The sequence below is a fragment of the Gobius niger genome, assembly GCF_951799975.1.
Source record: "Gobius niger genome assembly, chromosome: 13".
NCBI classification, from domain to species: Eukaryota; Metazoa; Chordata; class Actinopteri; order Gobiiformes; family Gobiidae; genus Gobius; species Gobius niger.
In genome coordinates, this window is record NC_136864.1 from 22584572 (window position 1) to 22609453 (window position 24882).

The window sequence follows — 24882 nt, forward strand, 5'->3', positions numbered from 1 at the left end:
GGATTTTTGTCTTTTTTTGTTGGATTTTTGTCTTTTTTCTGCTGGATTTTTGTCATTTTTTTGCTGGATTTTTGTCTTTTTTCTGCTGGATTTTTGTCATTTTTTTGCTGGATTTTTGTCCTTTTTCTGCTGGATTTTTGTCATTTTTTTGCTGGATTTTTGTCTTTTTTCTGCTGGATTTTTGTCATTTTTTTGCTGGATTTTTGTCTTTTTTCTGCTGGATTTTTGTCATTTTTTTGCTGGATTTTTGTCTTTCTGGGGGGATTTTTGTCACTTTTTTCTAAATTTTTGTCTTTTTTTCTGCTGGATTTTTGTCATATTTTTTTGCTGCATTTTTCTCTTTTTTTGCTGGATTTTTGCTTGACTTTTTGTTGCTCTTTTGTCACTTTTTTGTTGAGTTTTTGTCATTTTTGTCGCTTTTTTGTTGTGTTTACATCCTCATTTTCTTCTCTTTTTTTTTGTTGCTTTTTTTTGCTTTTTTTGCAGCTTCTATATTAACCTCTTACCACCCTCCAAAACCAAATACATTCTCTCCTCCTTGCCATTGTCGTCACTTTTTATTTCCCTTATGTGTTTTTGTCACTTTTTTATTACTTTTTTTGCTGGATTTTTGTCTTTTTTTTTTTGCTGGATTTTTGTCTTTTTTCTGCTGGATTTTTGTCAATTTTTTGCTGGATTTTTGTCTTTCTGGGGGGATTTTTGTCACTTTTTTCTCAATTTTTGTCTTTTTTCTGCTGGATTTTTGTCATATTTTTTTGCTGCATTTTTCTCTTTTTTTGCTGGATTTTTGCTTGACTTTTTGTTGCTCTTTTGTCACTTTTTTGTTGTGTTTACATCCTCATTTTCTTCTCGTTTTTTTTTTTTGCTGTTTTGTAGAAGCTTTTAGATTTGGAGAATTTGGAGAAAACATGTTCAGGTGGGAGTTAAGAGGTTGAGCTCGTGCATGACGGCACTTCAGACCCGAATAAACACCTTTTTGAGCGACAGTGCAGGATTTTAGAGGCAGTTGTGGTGAACAGGTCTGAGCTCATTCTACACATTAGGACATGGCTGGAACATTTTTAAACTCCCTTTAAAGCGCTGTTGCATAAAAATAGTTTTACTGAAACTTATAACATAACACTATGTGACATGTTTAATTTCAGGTAAATGGGAAAGGCCTGTTGATTATGAAAAAATATACATACATATACATACAGTTTATTGAGGGATCAAACACCTTATTATAAAAATTAGGCAATTTATCTGTTTCCAGGTGAAAGTGTATGCTAAGAAACACAAAATCACAAAATCTAAAAATTCAAAGAAATTGAGTATTGCCTGCATTGTCCCCCCTTAAGTCAGGTTACAGTAGCTCATCTCTAAACTCAGCTATGCCCAGGTCACCTATACTCCTTCAATAGAGCACTCTTTTGCTAAAAACCCTATAAAATCCAGCCCATTTTCCTGCTTCTAACACAGCTATGAGGACAAAACGCAAACATGCTGCCTCATGTCATATGTTCTTTATCTGCTGGCAGTCACAATGCTATGCCCCGTCGGTGTCAATTTTCATCAGACAGTATCTAGTTACTCTTCACAGTCTAACTCAAACAGCTGTCATTATTTGCGCGCTTATCCTTTCAACGCCATGGCCTTAAGCGGGTTCCTCAAATCAGCAAACTGAGGACACATGCAGTGCTTTCCCAGCCCAATCAGCTGTACGTTTCCCAAACCGTACAGTCAGCTGGTTTATTAGGCCACGCTGTGCCTTCGTGTCGCTTGGTCTGTGGAAGAAAACAAGGAAGAGCTGTACTTCCCTGAAACATATTATTAGTCTTGCATTTTTAGTGTAATCTGCATAATACGGTCCAACATGACACGAGAGCAGCCGTGGCCTTGACAGAGAGATTGCCATATCAGCATTCGTCATGAGGTTTCGGTTTAAGGCCGTCACAGAGTTAGATATTGAGCAATGTCTGCTTTGAGATTATAAAACAATCGGCTTTGTACTCCATCGAAACTTGTTCTCACCAGATGTAGGAGAGCATGAGCAGGAGGGGGCAGATGATGACCGCCTGCAGGACCTGCCAGTCTCCGCACAGGTACGCCACCCCCGGCAGCAGCAGCTGACCGCCCAGGACCACGAAGTTAGCCACCATGGTCATGGAGAAACGCCATCCGGGCAGGCACAGCTCGATCCCTGCAAGACAGAAAGCAAAGTTTTGTCAGTGCCATGAACCAGTTGCTTCCTGTTGCTGCTTCCATTGCCGTTTTCAGACCGTTAGTCAATGTAGGTTTTCCTGTAGCCCTTAGCATTAGCCATCAAACAATGCAAATTATGAATGATCCAGATGTTTTCAACTATTGTCAACCCATCTACCACATTTAGGTGAGGTCAAAGCCGAGGTTCGGAAATCATTAATACGCACAAACCTTTTTAGATTTCACTTTAGATGAGAATTGGCTTAAACAAATTCCCTCTGAGCAAGATGTTAAATCATATTCAGTTAAGTTTCTGCTTTTTGTGGGGTCAGCAACACATCCAATGGCCGCTAAAACAGACATGTCCTTCCTTGCTATACTTATAGGCCCATAATGCAGGGCCTGGCTTCACCATTCATTTGCATGGGGATAGAACGCTCAATTGAAACAGGTCTGCTCAACCGTAGGCTAACATAAGCATGTATTTGTAGGAACAGGCTCAGGTAGCTAATGGCATTTCTATGATTTCTATTAGATAAAGCCCAATGACTAACGATGCTCGAGTTTGTATCCGCAACCGACTCCATGTCAAGCCAAACAAGCAACAAATATTACGTTGGATTTGGTCTGAGCAAATTGATTGCAACAGCAGGAACAGCAAGCTTAATCATTGCTGTGGAAATGGCCCATTTATAACAGGGCCCAGACTACAAACAAGTTTATTAATGTGCTTATCTGTTATTAATTCAAATATGTTTTCCTCATATTTTTTTCTCATGATACATTCAAGGTGGATCCCGAGGCCATTTGAGAACACCTGCTTTAAACAAGTGTAGATGCCTTCGATGAAAGAAAGCTGTTGTCCAAAAGTGTAGCAAACCCATATTAAGTTCCTAATCAAAGGGCCTGGCTCATAAACAGAGAAGCGAGGACCACATTTTGAAACGCCTGAAAAGATGAGCCTCAAAAAAAAAAAAAAAGCAAGGTGATGAAAAGTACAAAAACACTCTGCGGGCTGAAGGCAAGAGGTCAGCCAGCATGTATCTGTGGCAGTTTATCAGACAGGGGATGGGCCGAAAAACAGTGGGAGGCTGTGGGAACTAGAAAGAGCGCCGTTGTGCTCGATTCTCGTCCACCAGAATGGCACCGATTCATTCATCTGGCTATTAGCATGCGCGCCACACACGCAGCAAAGCAAACCGCCACTACGCGGACAGTCCTGGCCCTTCACGAGCAATCACAAAATCCCATGTCTTGCTTCGTTAGACCCTTTTTTTTCTTTTTCGTGTGTGTGTGTGTGTGTGTGTGTGTGTGTGTGTGTAGTCCACAGACATCTTTGTTCCGTATAGTGGCAAAGGAATGTCTCCAACCAGGGCTTTTTAAGGTGACAAGGGGCCAGGCACAATACAGTGGGCACTTTCGGGCTCATTCTACTGGAGAAAAAGAGCAGAATTTCAATTAGCGGCTGCCCCCTCGTGAGGACATGAATAATGCTCTCTGTTCTCAGACACCATCACAGCTGGAATGACAAAGGCAATGAGAGAGCGGCGTATGAACCAACTCACCCCAAGAGAGGGAGAGGGGGATTGGGGAGAGAGAGAGAAGTAGCGACGCTTCACTGAACTCAAACAGCATGGCATTGGAATTCCTCGGTTGTGGAGAATGTGTCATGTGCGCCGGGCAGGCAGTGCGGGCGGAAAGAGGTGCGGGAGGGTTTACCTGTGTGCACTTTTTTTACATTTTATATCAAGGAATTTCAGTTTGTGAAGCCTATTGGGACCTGAGACGGTTACCTGCATGTGCATTATGTGTATCAGTCAGTGGAAGTCACATGTTTTATGGCTATAGGGCTTCCTGCTTTTTCATGGGGCAGTTATCATTGCTTCATCAATACCGTGATTGCCATTGACCTTATATAGCACTATATAGGGACTTGTCGTCTAACATCCCTAATCATTTATTCATTATAATGGACAAAATAAATGCTTGCGCTCAATCATATTGCATAATAGCATTAGATGTTAGCAGGTATTCGGATAATAGATGCACATACTCGGTCTTCATCAAGTTCTCTATCTCACCGACATTATCGTGCCATAATTAAATATTTTATGGTTGCGTAGCTGCTTTGCAAAGAACCATTATATAACTCAGGTTCAGATCCTGACAATGTAAAGCAAGTGGGGTGTACTTTCAGTAGTTGGAGAATTACAATGCCAAGTCTGAGCTCCTTTATTCTTGCTGACCCTAATCCTTTCCAACCCACTAGATCAGCATCCCCACAATGCAATGCTGCAGCCTCTGTCCCACTGACATCAATCTAGCTCTCCAACTGACGCCAGGCACTGACCGCACACACAGCCGTAGCAGCAGCGGCACATGGCTCTGGAACAGAGGATGCACGGCGTCGTAAACTAAACGGGACGGCAGGATTAAGGCAAAAACGTCGGGAGTCACATTTGAAGGGTTGCATTTGGCTCATTTTTACTGCTTCAGGCCATATCTAAAATGTGCAAAGGTACACACCGTCAAAACGAGTAGAACAAGAATTTGGATCTACCTTGTTTCACTCTCATTTGTCAAGGGTGGGCCATAAATGACATCATCAAAGCCAATAACCAATTAGTACTATAATCTCTAAAGACGATTTGTCCGTTACGCTGACCAGGAGAAAATGTCTGTGCGTCTGATAAAACCCTTTTGTTCAAGAGAAGAAAGGAAAAGAAAAAAAAATCATGGTTGACCGCTACAAGCACTTAGCTGAACCCACAGGCTAATGCAGCGACCTTTTTACAGTCACAAGACCTTTTCATACTCCTCTCAGGAGCCGAGGGGCGGAGTGCCGTTAACATGACCCCACATAGAGTCTGACGGGGCAAGGCGTTTGTTTTGTCTTTAAAAAGGTTGAAAACAGTTTATCAGCACAACGCACATATGGGTCATGGGCCTCCTTTTGCATCCAAGACTTAACTTTCACGTACAGAATTAAAGTTCAAGCTCACTGCTTTTACAGTGGATGCATTCTGTTAAACTGTTTCGTTTGCATGTGGTGTTGTTTAGCTATATTTGAAATGTGGACCTATTGTTGCAAATAGTGCCCCAAAAGAGAAAAGAATATCTTGTAAGGATGCACAGAGGCAGAGTGGTTAACCTCTTAACTCCTGCCTTACCCGAGCACATTCTCTCCAGTTCAGCTTTACTGAAGTCTAAAAGCTTCTTGAAACAGGAGAAAGAACATGACAAAAATGTCACAAAATCACGGCGACAACATGACAAAGAAGTAACAATCACTTTTGTAGGTCTCAGCTTTCAAATTAGGCGTCACACTGTTGCTCTCCAGTCGAGAAGCTTTTAGATTTGGGTGAAGCCGAACTGGAGAAAAGGTTAAAGTTGTGAATTAAAGCAGTACTAAGTAACTCGTTTACCTTAATAAATCATTTCCGTAGTCCCTCTGGGGGTAATAGTGTTGATGTGAGTATTGGGGGGTCTTTCATCTCCCCCTGGTGTCTCTGGCCAGAAAACTACACTTGCAGCTTTGCCTGTACCGGATCGGAGGCCCCAATACACACGAAGAAGAAGTTAACAGGCTAACGGACAAAGCTAACTGTGGGCTAGCACCATTTAAACAGTATTTACAGCCAAGTTTGAGTGAAAAAAAAAAAATCTCCATTGTGCAATTGGGTGTGCAATATCCCTCTCTCCCTTTGTCTCTTCTGTCACCGGAGTATTTACTCTCACGGACACAAATTAATGAGTAAAAAAACGGAATGTGCTACGACACCTGCAGTGGCGCTTATGGCCTCTAGGGGCAAGAGTTACTTAGTACTGCTTTAAGATAGCAGTAGAAAAAGTGTTATTCAGAGTTGTCCATATTTTCTGCATATTTTGGTCCAGGTGACTGACTGGGTGTAAACTCCTGTGGGGCTGTTACATCAGTATGTGTGCTTTATATAACAGAAGGCTGGATGCACTGATGGAGATGGCAGTCTGCCCAGTGATCCAGAAGTCTAGCAGAGCAATTCTTGTCCAAATGTACTTTTTGATATAATCTACTATCTCCATTGGAACGTAACTTGCATTCACAATCTGGGAATACAGCATTGAGGCATATCTGTCTTGCTTTGCTGTCGCCGCAAGAAGTGAAAAAAGCTGTTGTAGTAGTCAGTTGTAGGAAGTCAAACCTGTTCAGCTATTTCAAGCATGTCAGTTATAGCAGTGGTTCTCAACTGGTTTGGCGTCAGGACACACCGTCACCCTGGGATGACAAGCCGTGACCCAAATACGACGTAGACTTAAAATATAATGTAAAATGTTGTCTTTTCTTCAAATTCTTTTGTTAAATAAGCCAAAAAAGCTGAAAAAGAACCCGATATTAGCCATTTTAACAGACTCAAGTAGTGATTCTATACTTTTTCTGTGCATATATATTAAAAGATATTTTTCGGGAAAGGCTTGTGACCCACTGAACTTTGCCTTGTGTACAAAATAAACATGCCGTGCCTTGCCTAATAAGCTTTCACAATACCCCACTTCTTAAGCACCTTTCAGGTTGTAGCAAACTACCCAAGCTACTGGTTTCTTCTCACACCCACGTATGACGAAACGTTCCACCTCTCCTTACGACCCAACACCATATTGTCACATGTCTGTGCTTTGTGTAAATTGCGTTAGCGCCTCCATTATGTCTTTCAGATTTATGCCCTATAAATTTCAAATCGGAACGCGCTGAGCAAGCCGTATAGGAGCCGGGCTTGAACGTTTTTTTCTGTGGCCCGTGTCAAGTCCTGACCTCAATCCACTGGAACTGCTTTGTGGAACAAGAGGGAAAGATTACGCAAGAGCTGAAACTCAAATGAGAAAGAACGAATGTGTGCGCTCCCCAATACAACAGCGAACCGAAGAGGCCGCAGCTGCAGAGGAATAGTCAACACGGAAGGTAGAAAGGGAAAGAGATGGCCAGATCAATTGTTGACGGGCGAAAAGTCGAGCCGGTAATGAGCGTTTTAGAAGGAGAGCGCAGCGAGAACCCTGTCAGCAAACACAACGGTCTTAATTAGGAGCCAATGAGCTGTGTCTGTTCGAGGTCATTCGACAGATCAGGATGATCTGATGGCTCAAGGCAGAAAAAAGTCAAACACGAGATTCTTATGAGGATAAAGTAGAACTCGAGATTCTTATGCGGCGCAAGGATCAGTAATAATAATGCATTTGTCATTTTAATTGAGTAAATTACTGAACTGTTAAAAACTGTTTTACCATCATATAATGCAGCTTTAGCAATTATTACTTATTAAATATGTATCAGGTGGACGGTAAAAACATTCAAGCATTGATTTTTCTATGGTAAAAACGCGACTGCACAATTTGTAGAGACTTAAGCATTCAGAGCAAATGTGGCGGTGCTGTTTTTCATTCATAAAATAAATAAAACACGCTTTCTAAACCCGCTGTAAATGATATCAAAGGATAGCCATGATTTATGATGATGCCATGTGCAAAAGAGATCAGTAAACAGAGAGTCAAGAGGAATGCACCACACAAAGATATGGGATATGTGCATGCCAGGCAGGTCATTGGGATGGGATCATGACAGTTAGTTTAATTAAAGGGATGTTTCAGGATTTTTGACATTGGGCCTCATTTCCTAGTAATCCAGTGTTGTTGATTTCTGGAGATTTTTTTTTTTTAATTCATGCAGTCCTTATATTTGAAGAGTTTAGTGGTGCTAGGCTAATGCTAGGCTAGCGCATGTCTATGGTAATTAGTAGCCTGCATTAATACCTTGGAAGCTAAGCAGGGAAGGGCCTGGTCAGTACTTGGATGGGAGACCGTTTAGTAACACCAGGAAGCCTAGCGAATGTAGTGAGTGAGTGGTTTGTGGTGGTCGGAGGGGCCGATGGCGCAGACTGGTGGCCTCGCTTCCGTCAGTCTACCCCAGGGCAGCTGTGGCTACAATAGTAGCTCACCACCACCGGGTATGAAGTGAACGAATAATGCAATGTAAAGCGTCTTTGAGTGTCCAGAAAAGCGCTATATAAAAACGATGCATTGCACACGCTGCTCCAAAATAAGTTATTTTACATGCAAAATGTCTAGATTTCAAAAACTATTCATTCAACACAGACATTTATATGGGTAGTCTGGTGTTATAAGTGATTTGTCTCAGGTGCACTGTGCTTGGGTCAGACTGTTTTTAATCCAGGCTACTAGTTACCATAGACATGCACTAGCCTAGCACCACTAAACTCTTCAAATATAAGGACTGCATGAATTTAAAAAAAGATATCTCCAGAAATCAAGAACACTCTGGACAACTATAGGAAATGAGGCCTTATGTCAAAAATCCTGAAACATCCCTTTTTAGCTGAAAGTTATTGCGTTGGCAAACTATGTATTTTCACTTGCACTGCAAAACCAGGAAAATGTGGGGAAAACTAGAAACTTCACTTTACAACCATGCATGACGGGTCATTCATATCAGGCTACTGTACAGGCAAGGTTAGTGAAGAGCTCAAGGACACAAGGCCAAGAGTGGAGATTGATTTGCTGACTATCTATCTACTACCACCTGCCAAGAAATTGCAACTACTACTTTCTCATCAGGCTTCCCACAATGGTTGTACAGCACATTTGTTTCACACATGAAAGTGTTTTACTTTCTAAATACCACAACAGAAAACATCACAACTGTCTTGTAAGTGCACAAAAATCACAATTGCAGCTTTTGTATCTGTTAACTAGGTATATATACATATTCCTAGATTGGTGCTTCAGCCGGAAACTCTATTGGCAACTATGGTTTTTAAAGGCATTTACAAAGGCATATTTTATCAGGGAAGGTTCAAAGGGCTGGTGCAGGACTCCACTCTGGAATGCAGCACGATAGTATAAGGTTATGTCACACATAAATAGGAAACATGCATGTTAGGTCATCCAGCCTGACAACGATTTTATGGGCGAGCGAAGCAGTGAAAAACAGATGCAGGCAAACTGTGTCATTCCATGTGCTCGAAGAGGAAGTCTGCGAAGAAAAAGCTTAGTGTGCACAAAAGAGAACTTTAAACCCTTTTGCGGAGGAGAAACAGCCGGGGACTTGGTCATTTATCAGATTGAGGAGCGCGAGGAGTGAAAGACAGGGCCTGGACAGCCTCAATTCACACATTCAAGCCGTTTTTTTTATTTTTTATGTTTCAACCAGGGACACAATCGCGTTTCAAATTAAAAGTATGCTTTGTTGCAACACACACACACACACACAATAGTAATAAAACAGCTCTTGCACCTACGACACACTTGCGCCGTCTGTCACTTGCCACGCTCCCTTGTGTCTCGACGGCGCGCAGGAGATTTATGCATATGCCATAACAGAGGGCGCCGTCGAGAGATGGCACCTCATTACGGACGACATCCCAGAAACAGCAAAGAAGACTAAGGCGTCACGGCCCGGGACACCCAAATGAACACACCGCTGCAAGTGGGAGGCATACATCAGCGATCACCGGGTCTCCGCGGAAAAAGCTCGCTCTCCGACGGCGTCACCAGAGGGAGCAGACACATGCTAAATTACAAAGGCTACAATGAAGCTCTTTCTGTTTAGATCAGTGTTGAAGCTTGTTAAGCATTGGAGCTGCATAATAGTGTCGAAACTACTCTATTAAATCCGTAAAAAACGACTTTGCATATACTGTGCAAAAACATATGTAAATCTCCCTCATCGTGGCCTTTTGCAGGGTTTTTTTTCCCATTGTAGCCTTTTCCGCAGAAGCATGACCTTCTGCCTCATTCCCTTCACCATCCTACAATGGAAGACATACTAGAAAAATTGTACAGTCATCTATTTACATGCAGGAATATTGTTGCAAGGCTATTGTTGTCAAATTCACAACAATAGAAAATCTCTTGCACGGGCTGACCAACAATGTATTCCCTATGCAGATGAGCTCAACTGTATCCTTCTTATGCCCATTGTGTCTAACCCGGGCAAACCAGAATGCAACATAGCAACCCTGTTTCTGTTTAAACTGAAGTGACCAGGTTATTCGGCAACAGCCCCAAAGGCAATCATGAATCTGGTTTGCTGAGTGAGTACAGGAGGTTGGAGAGTGCGTCTGCCTACAGGGCATGTGATCCTTACAATGCAGGACACGTGGTTTATGACGTAGTTGGGGCTACTGCCTGCATATGTAACGCTATTTGTCTCTCTGTGGAGGCTCCTGACACACACACACACACACACACACACACACCTAGGGCTTGTGCAGGCATGACAGTGCTAAAACCTATGAAGTGTTTGGCTTAAGATAGCAACAACTAAGCAGCCGTATAGGTTTCCAGTTGCATGGCATAGGAAATATAGGAGAGGACCAATTCACCAACTTTTCCATTTCCATTTACTCTTTCCATATCAAGCTCCAAAATCACGTTATTTCAGTTCTTGTTGCAGAAAAGAAAACTGAAAAGCCTTACGATAATTTGCTGAGGAACACACCCTCCATTGATGCAAAACAGCTCAACCGTATCAATGGTAATAAGAACGCAGCGTGTGTTTAAAGAACAGGCTATGGCTCGAGGGGGACAATTTCATATTATCTGCCCTGGAAAAAAACAGCTGATTGCGGCTGCTGACGGGAGCTTGTGATGAAAACCTACGCAAACATGAGTGCATGCTGCGTCCCACTGCCCCAAAACGACTGTGTCAGACCAAAAAAAAAAATCCAAAGCAGCCAGTTAGCATGATTCAGCAAAAACTCCAATGTAGAAAATAGGGGAATAACAATGAAATATGTGCTGTACGCTCCCGAGTTCCTATCCACTGGAATCCTATAGTGCCTCTAGAAACAGGGACAAGTCTAAAAAGGCCTAGTATGCATTGATAGTGTAAAAATAGCCATAGTGCATCAGATGACTTGCTGTATAGCGATGTGCGTCACTATTTGCAGGGATGCTCTGTGTAGAATAGATCAATGCTGTAAAGGCATTATGCATTCGGTCGGCTTCTGTTGTGTAACGCGGTAAAGCATAGAAAGTGGTAGAGCTAGTGTGGACCTCAAAATGTAAATATTTGGGGAATTCATCATGTCATGATCATACCAGTATGTGAGCATGCAGTGTAGTAAATGAAAGTACATCCCCCAATCTGTCTTTATGTCATGTCAAAGTTTACTGCCGAGAGGGACAAAGTGCACAGGCCGTGGAAATAGATCAATCTTTACTTTGCATGGTTAAATCTGTATCTGAAGTCTCCAATTATAACAAGTAGCCCATATGGGAATAGATTATATAGATTATATTGCTCAGAAAAGGCCACAGTCGAGTGGGAAAACTAAGAACAAAATCCTTCACCTATTACTACACCACTACTTTAAAGGAACAGGCCACCGTTTTTACATACTGAGATATGTTCTTGCTTGAGATGAGACGAGTTGATGTGTACCTGTCTGGTCTTTGTGCATGTGCTCAGTCACGCAAAACGAGATGTTGTTCGCATTTGGCCTCTCCCAATGTGTTCCTATGGCTCCAAACGGAGGTGAAGTTAGAAGCGACCACGCTCTTCAACAGGCACGCGCAAAGACCAGACAGGTACGTATCAACTTGTCTAAGCTCAGGTAAGAACATATCTCAGTATGTAAGAACTGTGCGCCCTCAGTCATGCAAAAAGACCAAAGATGTTGTTAGCATTTGGCCTCTCCCATTGTTTTCCTATGGCTCCAAACGGGGTGAAATTAGAAGCGACCAAGCTCTTCCATGGACACGCACAAAGACCAGACAGGTATGTATAAACTTTTCTAAGCTCAGGTAAGAACATTTCTCAGTATGTAAAAACGGTAGCCTGTTTCTTTAACAAATGCTGAATTATGGATATATTTACTACCAAATAAAGATAGAGACACAATGAGATGAGCAAAGTGGTTTCAACAGCCCATGAAAACATAAAGAATGGAGAATGTTAAACCATAATGCTAACGTTTAGCGTTATGCTAAAAGCTAACGGCTAACTTCTAGTGCAGTGGTTCTCAACCTTTTGGTGCCACGACCCCCATTTTAACAGTTAAAGGGTTCGTGACCCCTGCTCAGGTCAAAGAAGAAAAAAAATGGCTAAAATTAAATTCATCAAACTACGAACAACTCTGGTAATATAGCAAACACATGCTACAATAAAATATCCGATTATATGCTAATGGAAATATGGCTATTTTATCGAAATGATCTGGCGACCCCCCAAATTTGTTTTGCGACCCCCTTGGGGGTCCCGACCCCCAGGTTGAGAACCACTGTTCTAGTGGACAATCTCCTCTGTAAAAACATTCATAGTGGCCTGATTGTGACTTGACTTCACTTGTATGTGCTAAACATAGTCCACCACAAAATAACTAAAAATTTAGCAAAAATAGTGATGTCCATAGCAGACTTAGGCCAATCTGTCTGCATGGGGAAGTACAGTCACATGTCATTGGGTCAATGTGGAAAAAGTTACTTAATATATATATTTTTTTAAAGTGTCAGTTTTCTATTTCATTTTGACATGACTGGACTTAAGTGTGCCAATTTGCCATTTTTTTTCATTTTTAATGTTATATTTCTAATCTAAATGTAGACTTAGGACCCATGAAATGACTGATAAAGACAGAGACAAGGGAAAGCATGTAGCAGCAATACAACTTGTCAGAACAAACAGTTTTGTCAAAATGACAAAACACTATTCACCAGTGAGTCCATTGACTAATCAGCCCAATGAGTCAATACAAAGATTGGGCATGTCTGTGACTATTGAGGACAAATAGAAGAAAAAGTAAAGAATTCAACACTGCATTGTGAAGACTTTTTAATCAATAAACCGTCCAAGATGTAATGATGATTCTGTGAAGTCCTATTCATTCATGTTTCAGTCTCTTGTATTATTGCTCCTGGACATGTTTTGAATGTGTACAATAAAATGATTGTTTGCTTTTAAGAGGTCATTTGAGATGCTGTTTTGGGACCATTTGAGACTTGAAGTGTATTTCCTGTCAAAGAAAGCTGTTTACTTTACATTAATTATCGTGAGGTGACCTAAGCCGACCACAAAACAGTAGCTCCACTTCACATCGCCGCAACAATAAGACCAAACTCATTACATACTTGCACCTCTTATCTATTCTGATGCCATTCTATTATCTAGATGTCTCGAAATACAGGGATTGATCGGCTGCAGTAATGTGTTTGGGAGCCTCGACGCTTCTCCGGGCCCGGCTGCATAGTGGAGTTTAGTCAATACACACAAGGGCTGCTGGGAAAATATCATGTGATCTCGAGTACACATGATCGGACAGGAGCAGTATGGCAACACAAAAACCTATGGAAAAAAAATCTGTCAAGTCAACCTTTGTACCGCGGAGTGGGACAAAGGGCACTGGCAGTTTGTAAACAGATCAATCATGGGTTTGTGTTGGTAAATGTGGGGTAAAGATATTTCAGGAAGTGTGATGTCTGTGCCACTTCTCTTCTTGGAGAATGAGGAAATGTGCCAATTAAAAAAATAAAATAAAATAAAAAGGTATTTTTCGCTATTAGAAATGTGAAATAGCATGTGTGAATAATTTAATTTGTTCAGCTCTTTGTGTTTGTTTGTAACGGAGTTTCTGAGTAGGCCAATCTGTAGTTATTGTTGAGTAGTATATATGTTGAGAACTTAGTACTTTTACTCCACTGCATTCGATAGATAAATAAAATACTCATAAAATACTCTACTACATTTGTCTGCAGGCTTCAATGTAAAAAGTATTCAATTGGCAGCGTGTTTTTGTCCCATTTTAAAACCTTATGATGAGCACTCCAGAACAGTAGGTGGCAGTGTTGCAGATATTAAGTCAATGCCACTCATGGAACACAAGGAAAAAGGTTTGTCCCCGTTCAAACTACTTGCCTTTGAAGCAGCAAAGTTATTATTCATAACACTTTTAAAATAATTTGTACTTTTCTGGCCAACAGAATACAGTAAATACCAAGGCATCAAGCGACGACAAAATTCAAATCTGCATAACTTTATAAAAAAGCTGCTCGATGTCAAACTCAAGAACTAATCAAACTAACAACCTTTCTGCTCCAACAGAAATTCCTGCTGAAGAGGGAACAGAAATGTAACATGACAGATTCACTGCTCGAGAACGTATAGGCCGATGTCAGGGTCATTTAGCCCCGGCCGGTAAACACCAGTCATGTAAATGTAGCCTTTTTACTTAGTGTCTCTCCTTTGTCCTGAGCAAACAGGAGCTGAATGGAGCCTCTCAGGATCTACTGTGTGAGCTAAATTAAGATGACAAGGACATTGAGGACCACTGCGTTTGTCACTGTACCCTTGCTCCACTATTAAACCTCTGTCTGGAATGGACTGAGCAAAATGGCTTTGAGGATGAACCAATTATGGGGGTGAGAAAGTAATGATTCCGATATATATCATCGTAGGCCATTGTATAATAAAACACAGTGTTTATTACATTTGCAAACATTTGTGTGTGGAGCTTTTAATGTCTAACCTTGGCTGCCAGCACATCTTTAACTTTGCAGCCTACAGTACACCAAGATTATTGCTACGTTTCGGATGTGGTCAAAATCTACTGTCCTATAATGTTCAATAATTATAATGAACAGTATTTGAGTTTATGTATTGGTATGCACGTTTAGTGGGTTTTAAAACGCACAGGAATCATAAATCAATTGAAGTTGCCTTGAACTACTTGGACACAAGTTTGTGAACATACCATGCCTTAAGATCGTAATCTCCAGAATTCAGTCATGAGCATCAACTGTGAGGCGTCCCCTGCGCAAACACTAATGAGGGCCTAATTTGGGACAGATGTACAGATTTTCGCAGACAGAAAGAGTGCTTTTATGTTTATTGAAAACTAGCTTTAGTGGGGCTATAGTGGCTCAGATGGTAGAGCAGGCTGTCCAGTAATCGAAAGGCTGGAGGTTTGAATCCCAGTGTCCAAAGGCAAGACACTTCATGCAATGCCTGTGTGAATGTTGTGCGTGAGTGAGCGGTTGGCGATGGTCAGAGGGGCTGATGGCACAGATTTGCAGCCTCACTTCTGTCAGTCTACCCTAGGGCAGCTGTGGCTACAACAGAAGCTTACTATAACTAAGCATGGAGTTCAGTGGACAACAGTGTAGTGTTTTGAGAAACTTGTTGACAACCCTGAACCTTGTAAAGAGCAATACACGTCTAAACCATTTTATTATATTTATAGCATCAGCATTATAAAAACTCTCTAAATATTTTATAACATTTACATAACGTCACATGTTTTGTGACAGTGGGGGAGGGGAACAACCGTTTTTTTTTTTTTTTTTCATCAGCTAAATAATACTTGACATGTTGCCACACGTCTGGGGACAAACCGTTGAAATATATGTAATTAAATATTCACTCCTATATTCAATTATAAATTAGGCCACCGCATTGATGATTAAAATGTATTTGTGTTATAATACCCCAGTTTAATAAATGTTACCAGTAACACAATCACAAATCATTCTCCAAGCCTTGTGGTAAACCCGAAGCTAGAAATGCCAATTAAAAACCTAATAGCTTTTTGATTGTCGGGAAAAGGATGAGAATGCTGATAGCACTGCGGAGCAATGCTACTGCGCTATTAATGCTGCTGATTTACTGTATTCACGGTAGTGGCTTCTGCCGCCTGCGTAATCATACAAGCACATGATTCCTTAATTACAATTAGCCATGCATGAAAAACCACTTGAGGATGGCAGTGCAACCAACAAGAAATAAACCTAGAATAGAATGTTTCCCATCATTTAGAACATAAATCTCACCACCCACACTTCAACTATCTGTGAAACTGCCATGAACAATTTCCAAGGTGAAAAGCATTTGCATAGTGGTTGTGTTAATACATACATACAAGCCCCGACAAAAGACAACAAAGTCAGCGAATGCAAACGATGTGATGATGGGGGGAGAAGGGACAAACGAAAAGACAATCCGGAGTTTTACAAGCCTGTGCCTCCTCATGACTTGGTTCCAGAGTGAATGCTTTGAGTGTGCGGGACTTACTGAGGACGTATAGGGAGAGGCTGATCCCGGCCAGACAGAAGCCCTCGAAGAACCTCAGGGTGCTGAACATGGGCACATTGACGGAGAAGGCCACGGTGAGACCAAACACCAGCATGAAGAGAACCGAGATGATCAGCACGGGGTGGCGACCAAACCTGCACACGGAGAGCAGACAGTTAGTCCAGACCTCAACCCCACCACTGAGCAGCTTTGGGATTGGGCAGGAGGGAGGATAGAGGCGAATCAAAACAACGACTGCTGCTAATGATGTGTAGGAAAGAATAGATTACAGCTGGAACAGTTCTCCAAGGACAGTTGTAAGACCATCGCAATGTCCTTAAATGATGACAATGTCTTTTAAAACTCGGATGCACCCTCGATCAGTTTGCTGGATCCCAGTCTGGAGCCATCAGCTGTTCTCATCCAACCAGCAGATTTGCCATGTGGTCCGACGTCTACACTGGTGACAAGAGTATAACTATTTATTCTTAGACTTTTTGTTCTTCCCGTCGCTTTTGTATTCGCGTCAATTATGTGCCGCAAATAGTTTTCTTGATCCGTGAAGTAGGAAGTAGGAAGGAATTAGCAAAATGTTCTTTTTTTGTGAACCTGACCGATTCTGAATTCTGGTAACTGTATGGCTGTATTGGCTACCATTTCCCGCAAACGTGTTCTGTAAGGGAGGGTAAAGGCTTGAACTCTTACCAGTCAGCGAGGATCCCAAACACCAGGTATCCAAAGATGGACCCCACCAGGAGGGAGAACTTTGCGATGTGAACTTTCCAGGCAGAGTCGCACACCAGACTCCACTGTAAAGACAAAGCAAAGAAATATTAATAGTCCATTTGCTACTAGATTATGAAAGTGTATTATCCTGAAACAAAACCTTTGATTATCCATTCATATTCTGTTTTACGTTAAGTCTTTTCGAGGTTAGTTTTGAATGACAACTCCTGCAAACAATAACCCCATGCTTTTGGACGAGTTTTACTTTGTCCAATTACAGCTAATATTACAAACGCGCACGGCAGGAGATCGTAATGAAGTCAAGGTAAACACATCTGAACATAATCTGGTTCCTGTGTATGCAGGTGTAAAGCAATAAATCGGACGGCAGGAAGTGGGTTTAAATAGAAACAGCGGAAAGGTTCCTTGATGAAAACGTAGAACCTGTGAGGAACCATTTGATACTAAAAGGAAGCGTAAAAAGCTCTGAAAATTGTCAGGACGGCTTTGTCAAAGTGGCTCATTGAGTGTAAAACTCTAAGATTGCTGCTGTTTTGGAGTGGTTCAAGCGTGCAGGGGTCGACATCCGTCAATGCTGGTCTAAGGAAGGAACAATGGCGAACCAAAGCATAACTATGAAGACGGTTGTCCTGTCTGCTTCCTTCTAAACGGACTTTAACCTCTCATAACCCCTGCCGCGAGGGCCAGCGCCGGTCGGAAGGACGGAACGCTCCGGGATTACCGAGAGCCATCACATGTCCCAGGCATGCCACTCATTTACGCTTTCAGTATCGATGTCAGCAGAGAAAGACACTGAGGCAGGCAAACGAGTTCCTGTTGTGCAATCAAAGGCAAGGGCCGAGACGCAGAGGAGGAGAAAAAGTGACAGAAGCCATGGAGATGAGTGGGCGATTGCTGAGCGGCTGAGGTGGTGACAGGGCAATGAGTGTAGGGGACAAAGCACTGGGTCATGACAGTCTGTGGAATAGAAGAAGTGATCGTTTTTCAAGACACACGCATAGTCTGTGGGTAGGCTCAAGGTATGAGCAGGCGAGATTTGCAGAGCGAGCCTTTAGACCTCAAGAAGAAACATGTTTTCTGAATTTCTAACAGACTCTGCATCATTACAAGCCAATAAGTACGTGAGAAAACCCCCACAAAACACCCATTCATTTGAGTCCAGTCATCGCCGCTCGCAGGCTCTAGACTTATTATTATTATTACTCCTTGTCAGTCCTGTCTCGCTCATTTGCAAGTGATGAATCGCGAGTCACCGATTCAAACGCGAGTAAATCTATTAGCAAGGCAACACAAAACAATTAGAGGGCCGGGGCAAAGTAGTTAAAATACCCAGGGTGTTCAACCAATTCAGCAAATGATTGTACAGCCAGGCGATGATGAGTGCACCACAGCTCTTCTCATTACGGAGGATGAAAACTGCAGTGCAAAAACCGCATATCACCGCGCCGTCGAGCTACGGAGGAATGATGGGTAATGGGTAGAGGCTCGGGTCTGGGTAGACTAATAAACAATAAAACATGTCTAATAGAAGGGATGAGAGAAAATAGAGGGGGGAGTGACTGCAAAAGCACAAGGAGATTGGTGCATAGTTACTGCCTAGCAACAGAGCATTGGTGTGGTTGCTCTCAGACTCCCAAGTGCAAGTTTTAACACAGCACCTTCTCTGAGTGTCAGGAGTATAAAAGAAATTCCAGCACAAAAGAGTGCGGCACATACAGATGAGCATATTTGAATAAAAGTCTTTATGGATGTTTTTAGCTTTTTTTTTTATATATGGATTTAGAAACTGCAAACCGAGGCTGTGCATCGTGCAAGACAAGTTCGGTTGCACACTGTCACCAAGGCCTGGAAAATGTATGTAGACTGTTAAAGATGTAAAATATACAATCTTTGCTCTGATATTTGTGCTTTTTGGAAAGAGAGTCATCATCGCCTGCAGCCCCTCACTCAAAGTCTTCCAATAAAATGTGCAGGTACTCAAATTTGAATTGAATAGTGGTTGGATCTATGGTCAATCTCAAGCATTGGCATGGTGCGTTTTAACCAAAATGGTTTGCAGCAAATCCTGCGGCAGTTACAGCTCTTTGTTTGGAGTGGACTCTTGACTTGCAAAATGGAAGAGTTGAGTTAAATGGTGCGTGAGTGAAAAGACTCTCCTGTCTAATATTAGGATTATTTTGAAACTATCTATCCCCTGGCAGGAGTAGAAGGGCTTAGGTCCCGGATTCTGCCTCGTGACCCGCTTTCCAAGTCATTTCCGGGACTCGTGATTTGACTCGAACTTGTGAGTTTCTGAGCGGCAGTGACTCGAGACTCCACTTGAGGTTCAGGGAAGAAAACTCAAACGTAACAAGCTTTAAAGTTCAAAGGTAGTGTAATGCTATCAGAATCCATAAGAGGGTCTGTTGAGCGGATACAGCGAGGAAAATAATGAGAGAACTCGTCATAAATGGGTTGGACTTGTGACGTTGGGCTTGAGCTCTGTTTCAGGGGATTGTGACTTGAACTAGGACTTGAACATTCAGATCTTGGATTTGGACTTTGAATCGCGCAAGGACACCAAAAATTGCGACTCGACTAAAATATCCGTCCACATTTTTTTTAAACCATATTAAAAAATAAATGTATTGAAATTTACAATCAAGAATGAAGAAACAAAAATATTGTGATTTTATTTTTTTCTGCCAAATCGCACAGCCCTGGCTGATAAACACATATCCTACACCAGGACATGTTGCCCATATATGTCACTTCCTGTTCCTTGCTGGCAGACTGATACTCCACATCCCTCAGTCTCCTCTGTTCCTGGTCGCTGGCTGACAGCTTGAATGAACGGTGACACATTTCTGTCACTTGGTATGTAAACCTACACAAGCTCTAGTTCCCACCCACTGACACAACATCACTTATCACACTCCCGACACGCACTACTTTATCTGGAACACACAAGCCGTTTCTCTGGGAGCAACTATCAGGGGCCTTGTTGTTTAACAATCTGGGATAGTACAACATAAATAAACAAAATTGTCATTGATTGACACAATTCCCAGAACTCTAAGCAGTTCCGATGACACAATCCCAAGCTCTATGCCCTGTCCAGTCACATGACTTCAAACACGGCTGCCTCCCTGATTCCTGTTTTTTTAAATATTATATATTACTATACACAGTGTGATGAAAAGAAGTCAAATTTTAGACTACTTTGCATCACATAGTGTATTGGTAGTACTGGTTACACTGAAGTTGGAGTGTGGTTACTTCTCATTTAGTACACAAATAGAAGTAACTGGATGAAATTCCTGTTTTAGTAACAAGAGCATATATTCCAAAAAGACACCAAGTTACAAAACAACTCTTAAAAGTAGAACTAGGCTACACAATGAAAAGTCAAAGTCTGTGAAAAATATCCATTGTGTGTCTTGTGTATCGCTATGCAGGGGACCGATTGCAGGACGGGGTCAACCAGCTGGGTAAACAGCACAGAGGGGACAGAGGGGACAGGGTGCAGAGTATCGCCTTTCACATCTACAGCAGAGTCTGGGTGTGCAGTCTCCAGGGCAGTGACGGGGGGGCCCGGCCTTATCACGCACTTGCAACGCTGTCTGTGAAGTTATACAACAAAACTGTACGACCTAATCAGCGAAAAGCAGCCTATTGTACTGTACTCGCTTGTCCCGTCTTTGTCTTGGGGACACTTGACAAGACTAGTAAACAACATGATAACCGCTGCCAATCATTAGCTTCTCGGTCAGCGAAAAAAAAATAAAAAAAAATTCAAAGGGTGGAAAGAGTGCCAATTATTTAAGCCAATTGTCAATCATAAATCAATAAAGAAAATAGTAAAATATGAAGTATTAGAAACTAGGGTAATTAACAGCCAAAAAGCCCATGCTAACACTGTGCTAACTTAGCCTCTACCTTCTAAATGTGCTATATTCTGACACACATCGCATGGTATGTTTTTCTTTCAAATGTCAAGTTTACTATGGTGGAATTACTTTACCAAAAGAAAATAACTGAATTACCACAGCTTTAATGGGAACAGCATGGTATAGCTATCCATGTTGCTAGCACTTCATTGCTAACGCTACACGCGACATTATTTATTGTAAATTGTGGTGATTGATTTGTTTATTTTGTGAAAACCTAGAACACCAATACCGGAAGAAATGATCTTTTTAACAAAAAACTGCTTTCAAGCCATCAAGACGAGAGGATTGTTGAAAATTGCGAGTGACAAATATCAGTATCAAAAGGTGAGCCGCTAGCAGAGAGAGCCAGACTGACTGAAGTGAATGAGGAAGCGTGTAGGTGGATCAAATAGGTCTTTGAAGCAAAAGCGACGAGGGTGGCATGTTTTGTGCCTACAATTTGGCAAAGAATCGAATGTAATAATTAACTTGCTCGTGTCCTGTTCCCGAAACCTAAAAAAAACAAAAACAAAGCAGTGTCCCCCATCCTGTAATATTCCAAACCTCAAATCTCCGCTTTCCATCGCTTACCAATGACATTTGTGCTCGCTATTTGTATGCTGTATCATCACCTGCCCTTCGGCGATGAAAGGGCTTAAAAGCATACATAATGTCCCGCCACCAGGGAAGTGTGGAAAGGTTAATCTTCCTTTAAAGAGCATCTCAGGCCACTTCTCCAGCTCGTAAGTGCTGTGGCCATACCAAAAGACACAGTATTGCAGGGTCAGCCTCTCGCTAATGATACATTCTCAGGCTCAGACCAATTACCGCGCACCCCGAGGAGAGATCCAACTCAATTAGAAATGGCCCTCCACATTAACCACTCAGAAGGCTTTACCACAGCTTCAGCCTCCATCAAATGTGATACATCTCACAGCGGTTCTTGCGAGAGGCCTACTGACCGACGTCTGAAAGTTAACATTGTTTCATAGGGCAGTGGTTTGCTGCAGTAGTGTTTTATCGCCTCTTTTCTTTGGATTGAAAACAACAAACTTCTACAACATCGGAATTTTCGATGAACTATCCATCTTTCAAATGTCATTTTACCATTTATTGACACGTTCTTCTCTGAAAATGTGACTTTCAATCGCATGCATTTCGATCAGAGCATGACTACAGGTCTGAACTAATAACTTTGATTGAATTGTGGGCAGCAGTGCACCCCTACATACGAATATCTACAAATACTATCCGCATATTTGACATCTTTCCACCAGCACCACCATTTGACAACTCTGTGCGACAGAAACTCATCTGCTAGACGACTTGACAGGAGCATTTCCATATCAGTTCACCGCTCTCCTTTCCTGGATTCTGACCACGGCAGACAGGAAACACACCCTGCTTTATATGCTGAGAACGGGGTCTTAACAAAATAGAAGTCCCAGCATTAAACACATGAACAACACAGCTCACCCGCCGTTATAAAGTGATCAACTGAGCATTCGCTTCATCTGAGAGAGAGACAACGCCTAGTGTAAACATATTTCGACCTTAACAAACTCCTTGCACAGTATATCACCAAACTGTTGACACAAAATTAGGTGACGCACAATATCCATATCTTAAGAAGCTGAAAAATATCGCAATATCACTGAGGTCTTCCATACAACTGAACCTAAAACATCAAATATCGTGCCGCCCTGCTCCCTTTTATGATTGGTAAACCTGTGAAACAACCCGATTTGACACGCGTTCGTAGATTTCGACGGCAACATTTCATTGCCGTTGCCACTCTCTTCTGCCTTTGAGGGATCAGGTGTCAAAGCCGGCTAAGCCCAGTCATGTGCATTTAGGCCCATGCAATCCAAGCATGTAGACAACAGCCGCAGTCATCACTTCCTGGTGCCGTCACATCCGAGCGTGTATGTGCACGGGGAGAGAAATAGCCTGTCCACAAGCTGAGCACGGTGTAGTAAGCGAGTCGATTCTGATTGAATTAGCGTGGCGTTGGGGGGGGGGGGGGGGGTTAGCCCGGCTGATTCTCGAAGAGTGACCTTGTCAGAAAGTGAACTGAAGGGGTCAGAGAAGACAAGTGCCCTCTTCTACCCTGCCCACACGCAGCTGTCACTGAGCTACGCTGCTGCTGCTACTGTCAACATGACATTTGGAGTTATTTGTACACAAGCAATGAATATCACGCGCAAGTCCAATAAGTAGATCTATCATAGCTACAATAGAGTAGACTGTTCTGCAGACTGTCCTGAAATTATGAATTTATAGCCATGAAATTAATATGAAAAGCATGGCGATTATATAATAAAGTGTATGTAAGATTAAAAAATGAGGAGAGAGATTTCAAAAGTAAACAATAAAGTCCCCCCTTCCCTCCTGACTGGACATGAAATCCACTCATAGCTTGCAAAATGAGGAGAGAGAGAAACGTTTCAAAAGTAAATGCTCAAACTCCCTCCCCCTTCCCTCTTGATTGGACCTAAAAGATCAGTTCACAGGTAAGCTCGTCTCATTGGTCAAAGTGATGGCACTGGGGATTCTGATTGGTTGCTGAGATCAGCAAAGGGAGGGACTTTTAAAAGAATATAACTCTTTAATATGACCAAAGTAGCAAAAATTGAAGGCCAAGGCGGTCATTCATTCACAATCTATGAAATTGGTAAAACATTTAAACTTACAGACTATCACTTTAATGCAAAGCTTAGTTCAATCCGGTACATAGAGTCCTGTTATGGTTAAGGGGTAAATGCTGTGTATCAACCCAGCAACAAAACACGCTTTTGGTCTATCACACACACAACACACCAACATATTTTACTGTAATAAAAAAGGCATTTCGAAATCTTCCGTGGGCCTTGGTTGGATACACAGACAATTGTTGAGGTACATGCAGTATCTTCACAAAGTAATTAGTCTTCCGTGTGTACTCTAATAACATTCCTTGAGTTATCACTTTCTAACATGTTACACTGCAGTCATATTTTTCCTCTAAACTGTGTTCTCCACCTAGATCCTTGTTATGACCTCACGTCCAGCTGCACGAGAAGAATCTTGAGAACACCCCTGTGTATTAACCGCTTTATCACAGCCTCTTTATGTCACCCCACCCACAAAACTACACACACGCATCCCCCTAATGGCTCAGCTCAAACGCCACAGCTGCAGTTTATGCTGGATTTGTTTTTTGGGTTTTTTTTTAAACAAGGGACATTATCAGCGATAAGCAGACCCGGGCTGTTGGTATCACCCTATTCTCTCAAGCCGTAACCCCTTCATAGCCCTCAAAGCTTCACATCCCACATGACTGGATGAGGATATTTTGATTATATGGTGCGTTAGATGCTTCGGAGGGGACAGATGAAACAGATAAACATGCAATTTACAGTGGTCCGCAAGGGGGCCGAGGGGTTATCGCGACTCACTGTGTACACAAAGATTTTAGATATCCATGGACGACTTTGAAGAGGCAGGCTTCAATGTATTCTCTTTCAACCAATATTGCACTGACGTTCGGCTCCATACAAGCAAATCGCAAACAGAAAATAAAGTTTAGCAGTTCATATTTCAGTCTTCTCTCAAATATCAACGCTCTTAACGGACTTGTCAGAAAAGTAGCTATTCATTATTTTTCCGAAGTTGTGCTCGTTATGACCGGCATTTTTAAGCATTGAAAGCCTATCATGAAAAATGCATGGAAGCTACAAGTCTCACAAGTATTTGAGCAGGGAAAAAACACAGTTTGCAACCAATTAATTCTGGAAACATGGGGTGGAAACTCTCCAAAGTGTGTTCTAAGTTGTATGTGTGATGTACTGCTGGAGGCTACAGCTTCAACTGCAACTGAACACTGCTCAGTCTTCACCTTGCTTTCTTGTGTCTGTTTCCCTTTATGACAAAAAATATATATTTACAAAACACTGAACTGGTTTCAATATTCCCATCGATTTAGATGCTGCTGAATTGCTGCAATGC

General features: G+C 42.0%; 1 protein-coding gene across 1 annotated transcript in view; it reads right to left on the reverse strand.

The window, feature by feature from the left end:
- Positions 1-24882, reverse strand: part of LOC306972494 (solute carrier family 22 member 23-like) — a 41830-nt gene that overhangs the window by 14135 nt on the left and 2813 nt on the right. Inside the window, exons 2-4 of the mRNA XM_079569140.1 lie at positions 16943-17046; positions 16238-16392; positions 2014-2182 (exon numbers count right to left, since the gene is read on the reverse strand). Coding sequence (XP_079425266.1) covers positions 2014-2182; positions 16238-16392; positions 16943-17046 — 428 coding nt within the window. The remainder of the gene's footprint in view (positions 1-2013; positions 2183-16237; positions 16393-16942; positions 17047-24882) is intronic.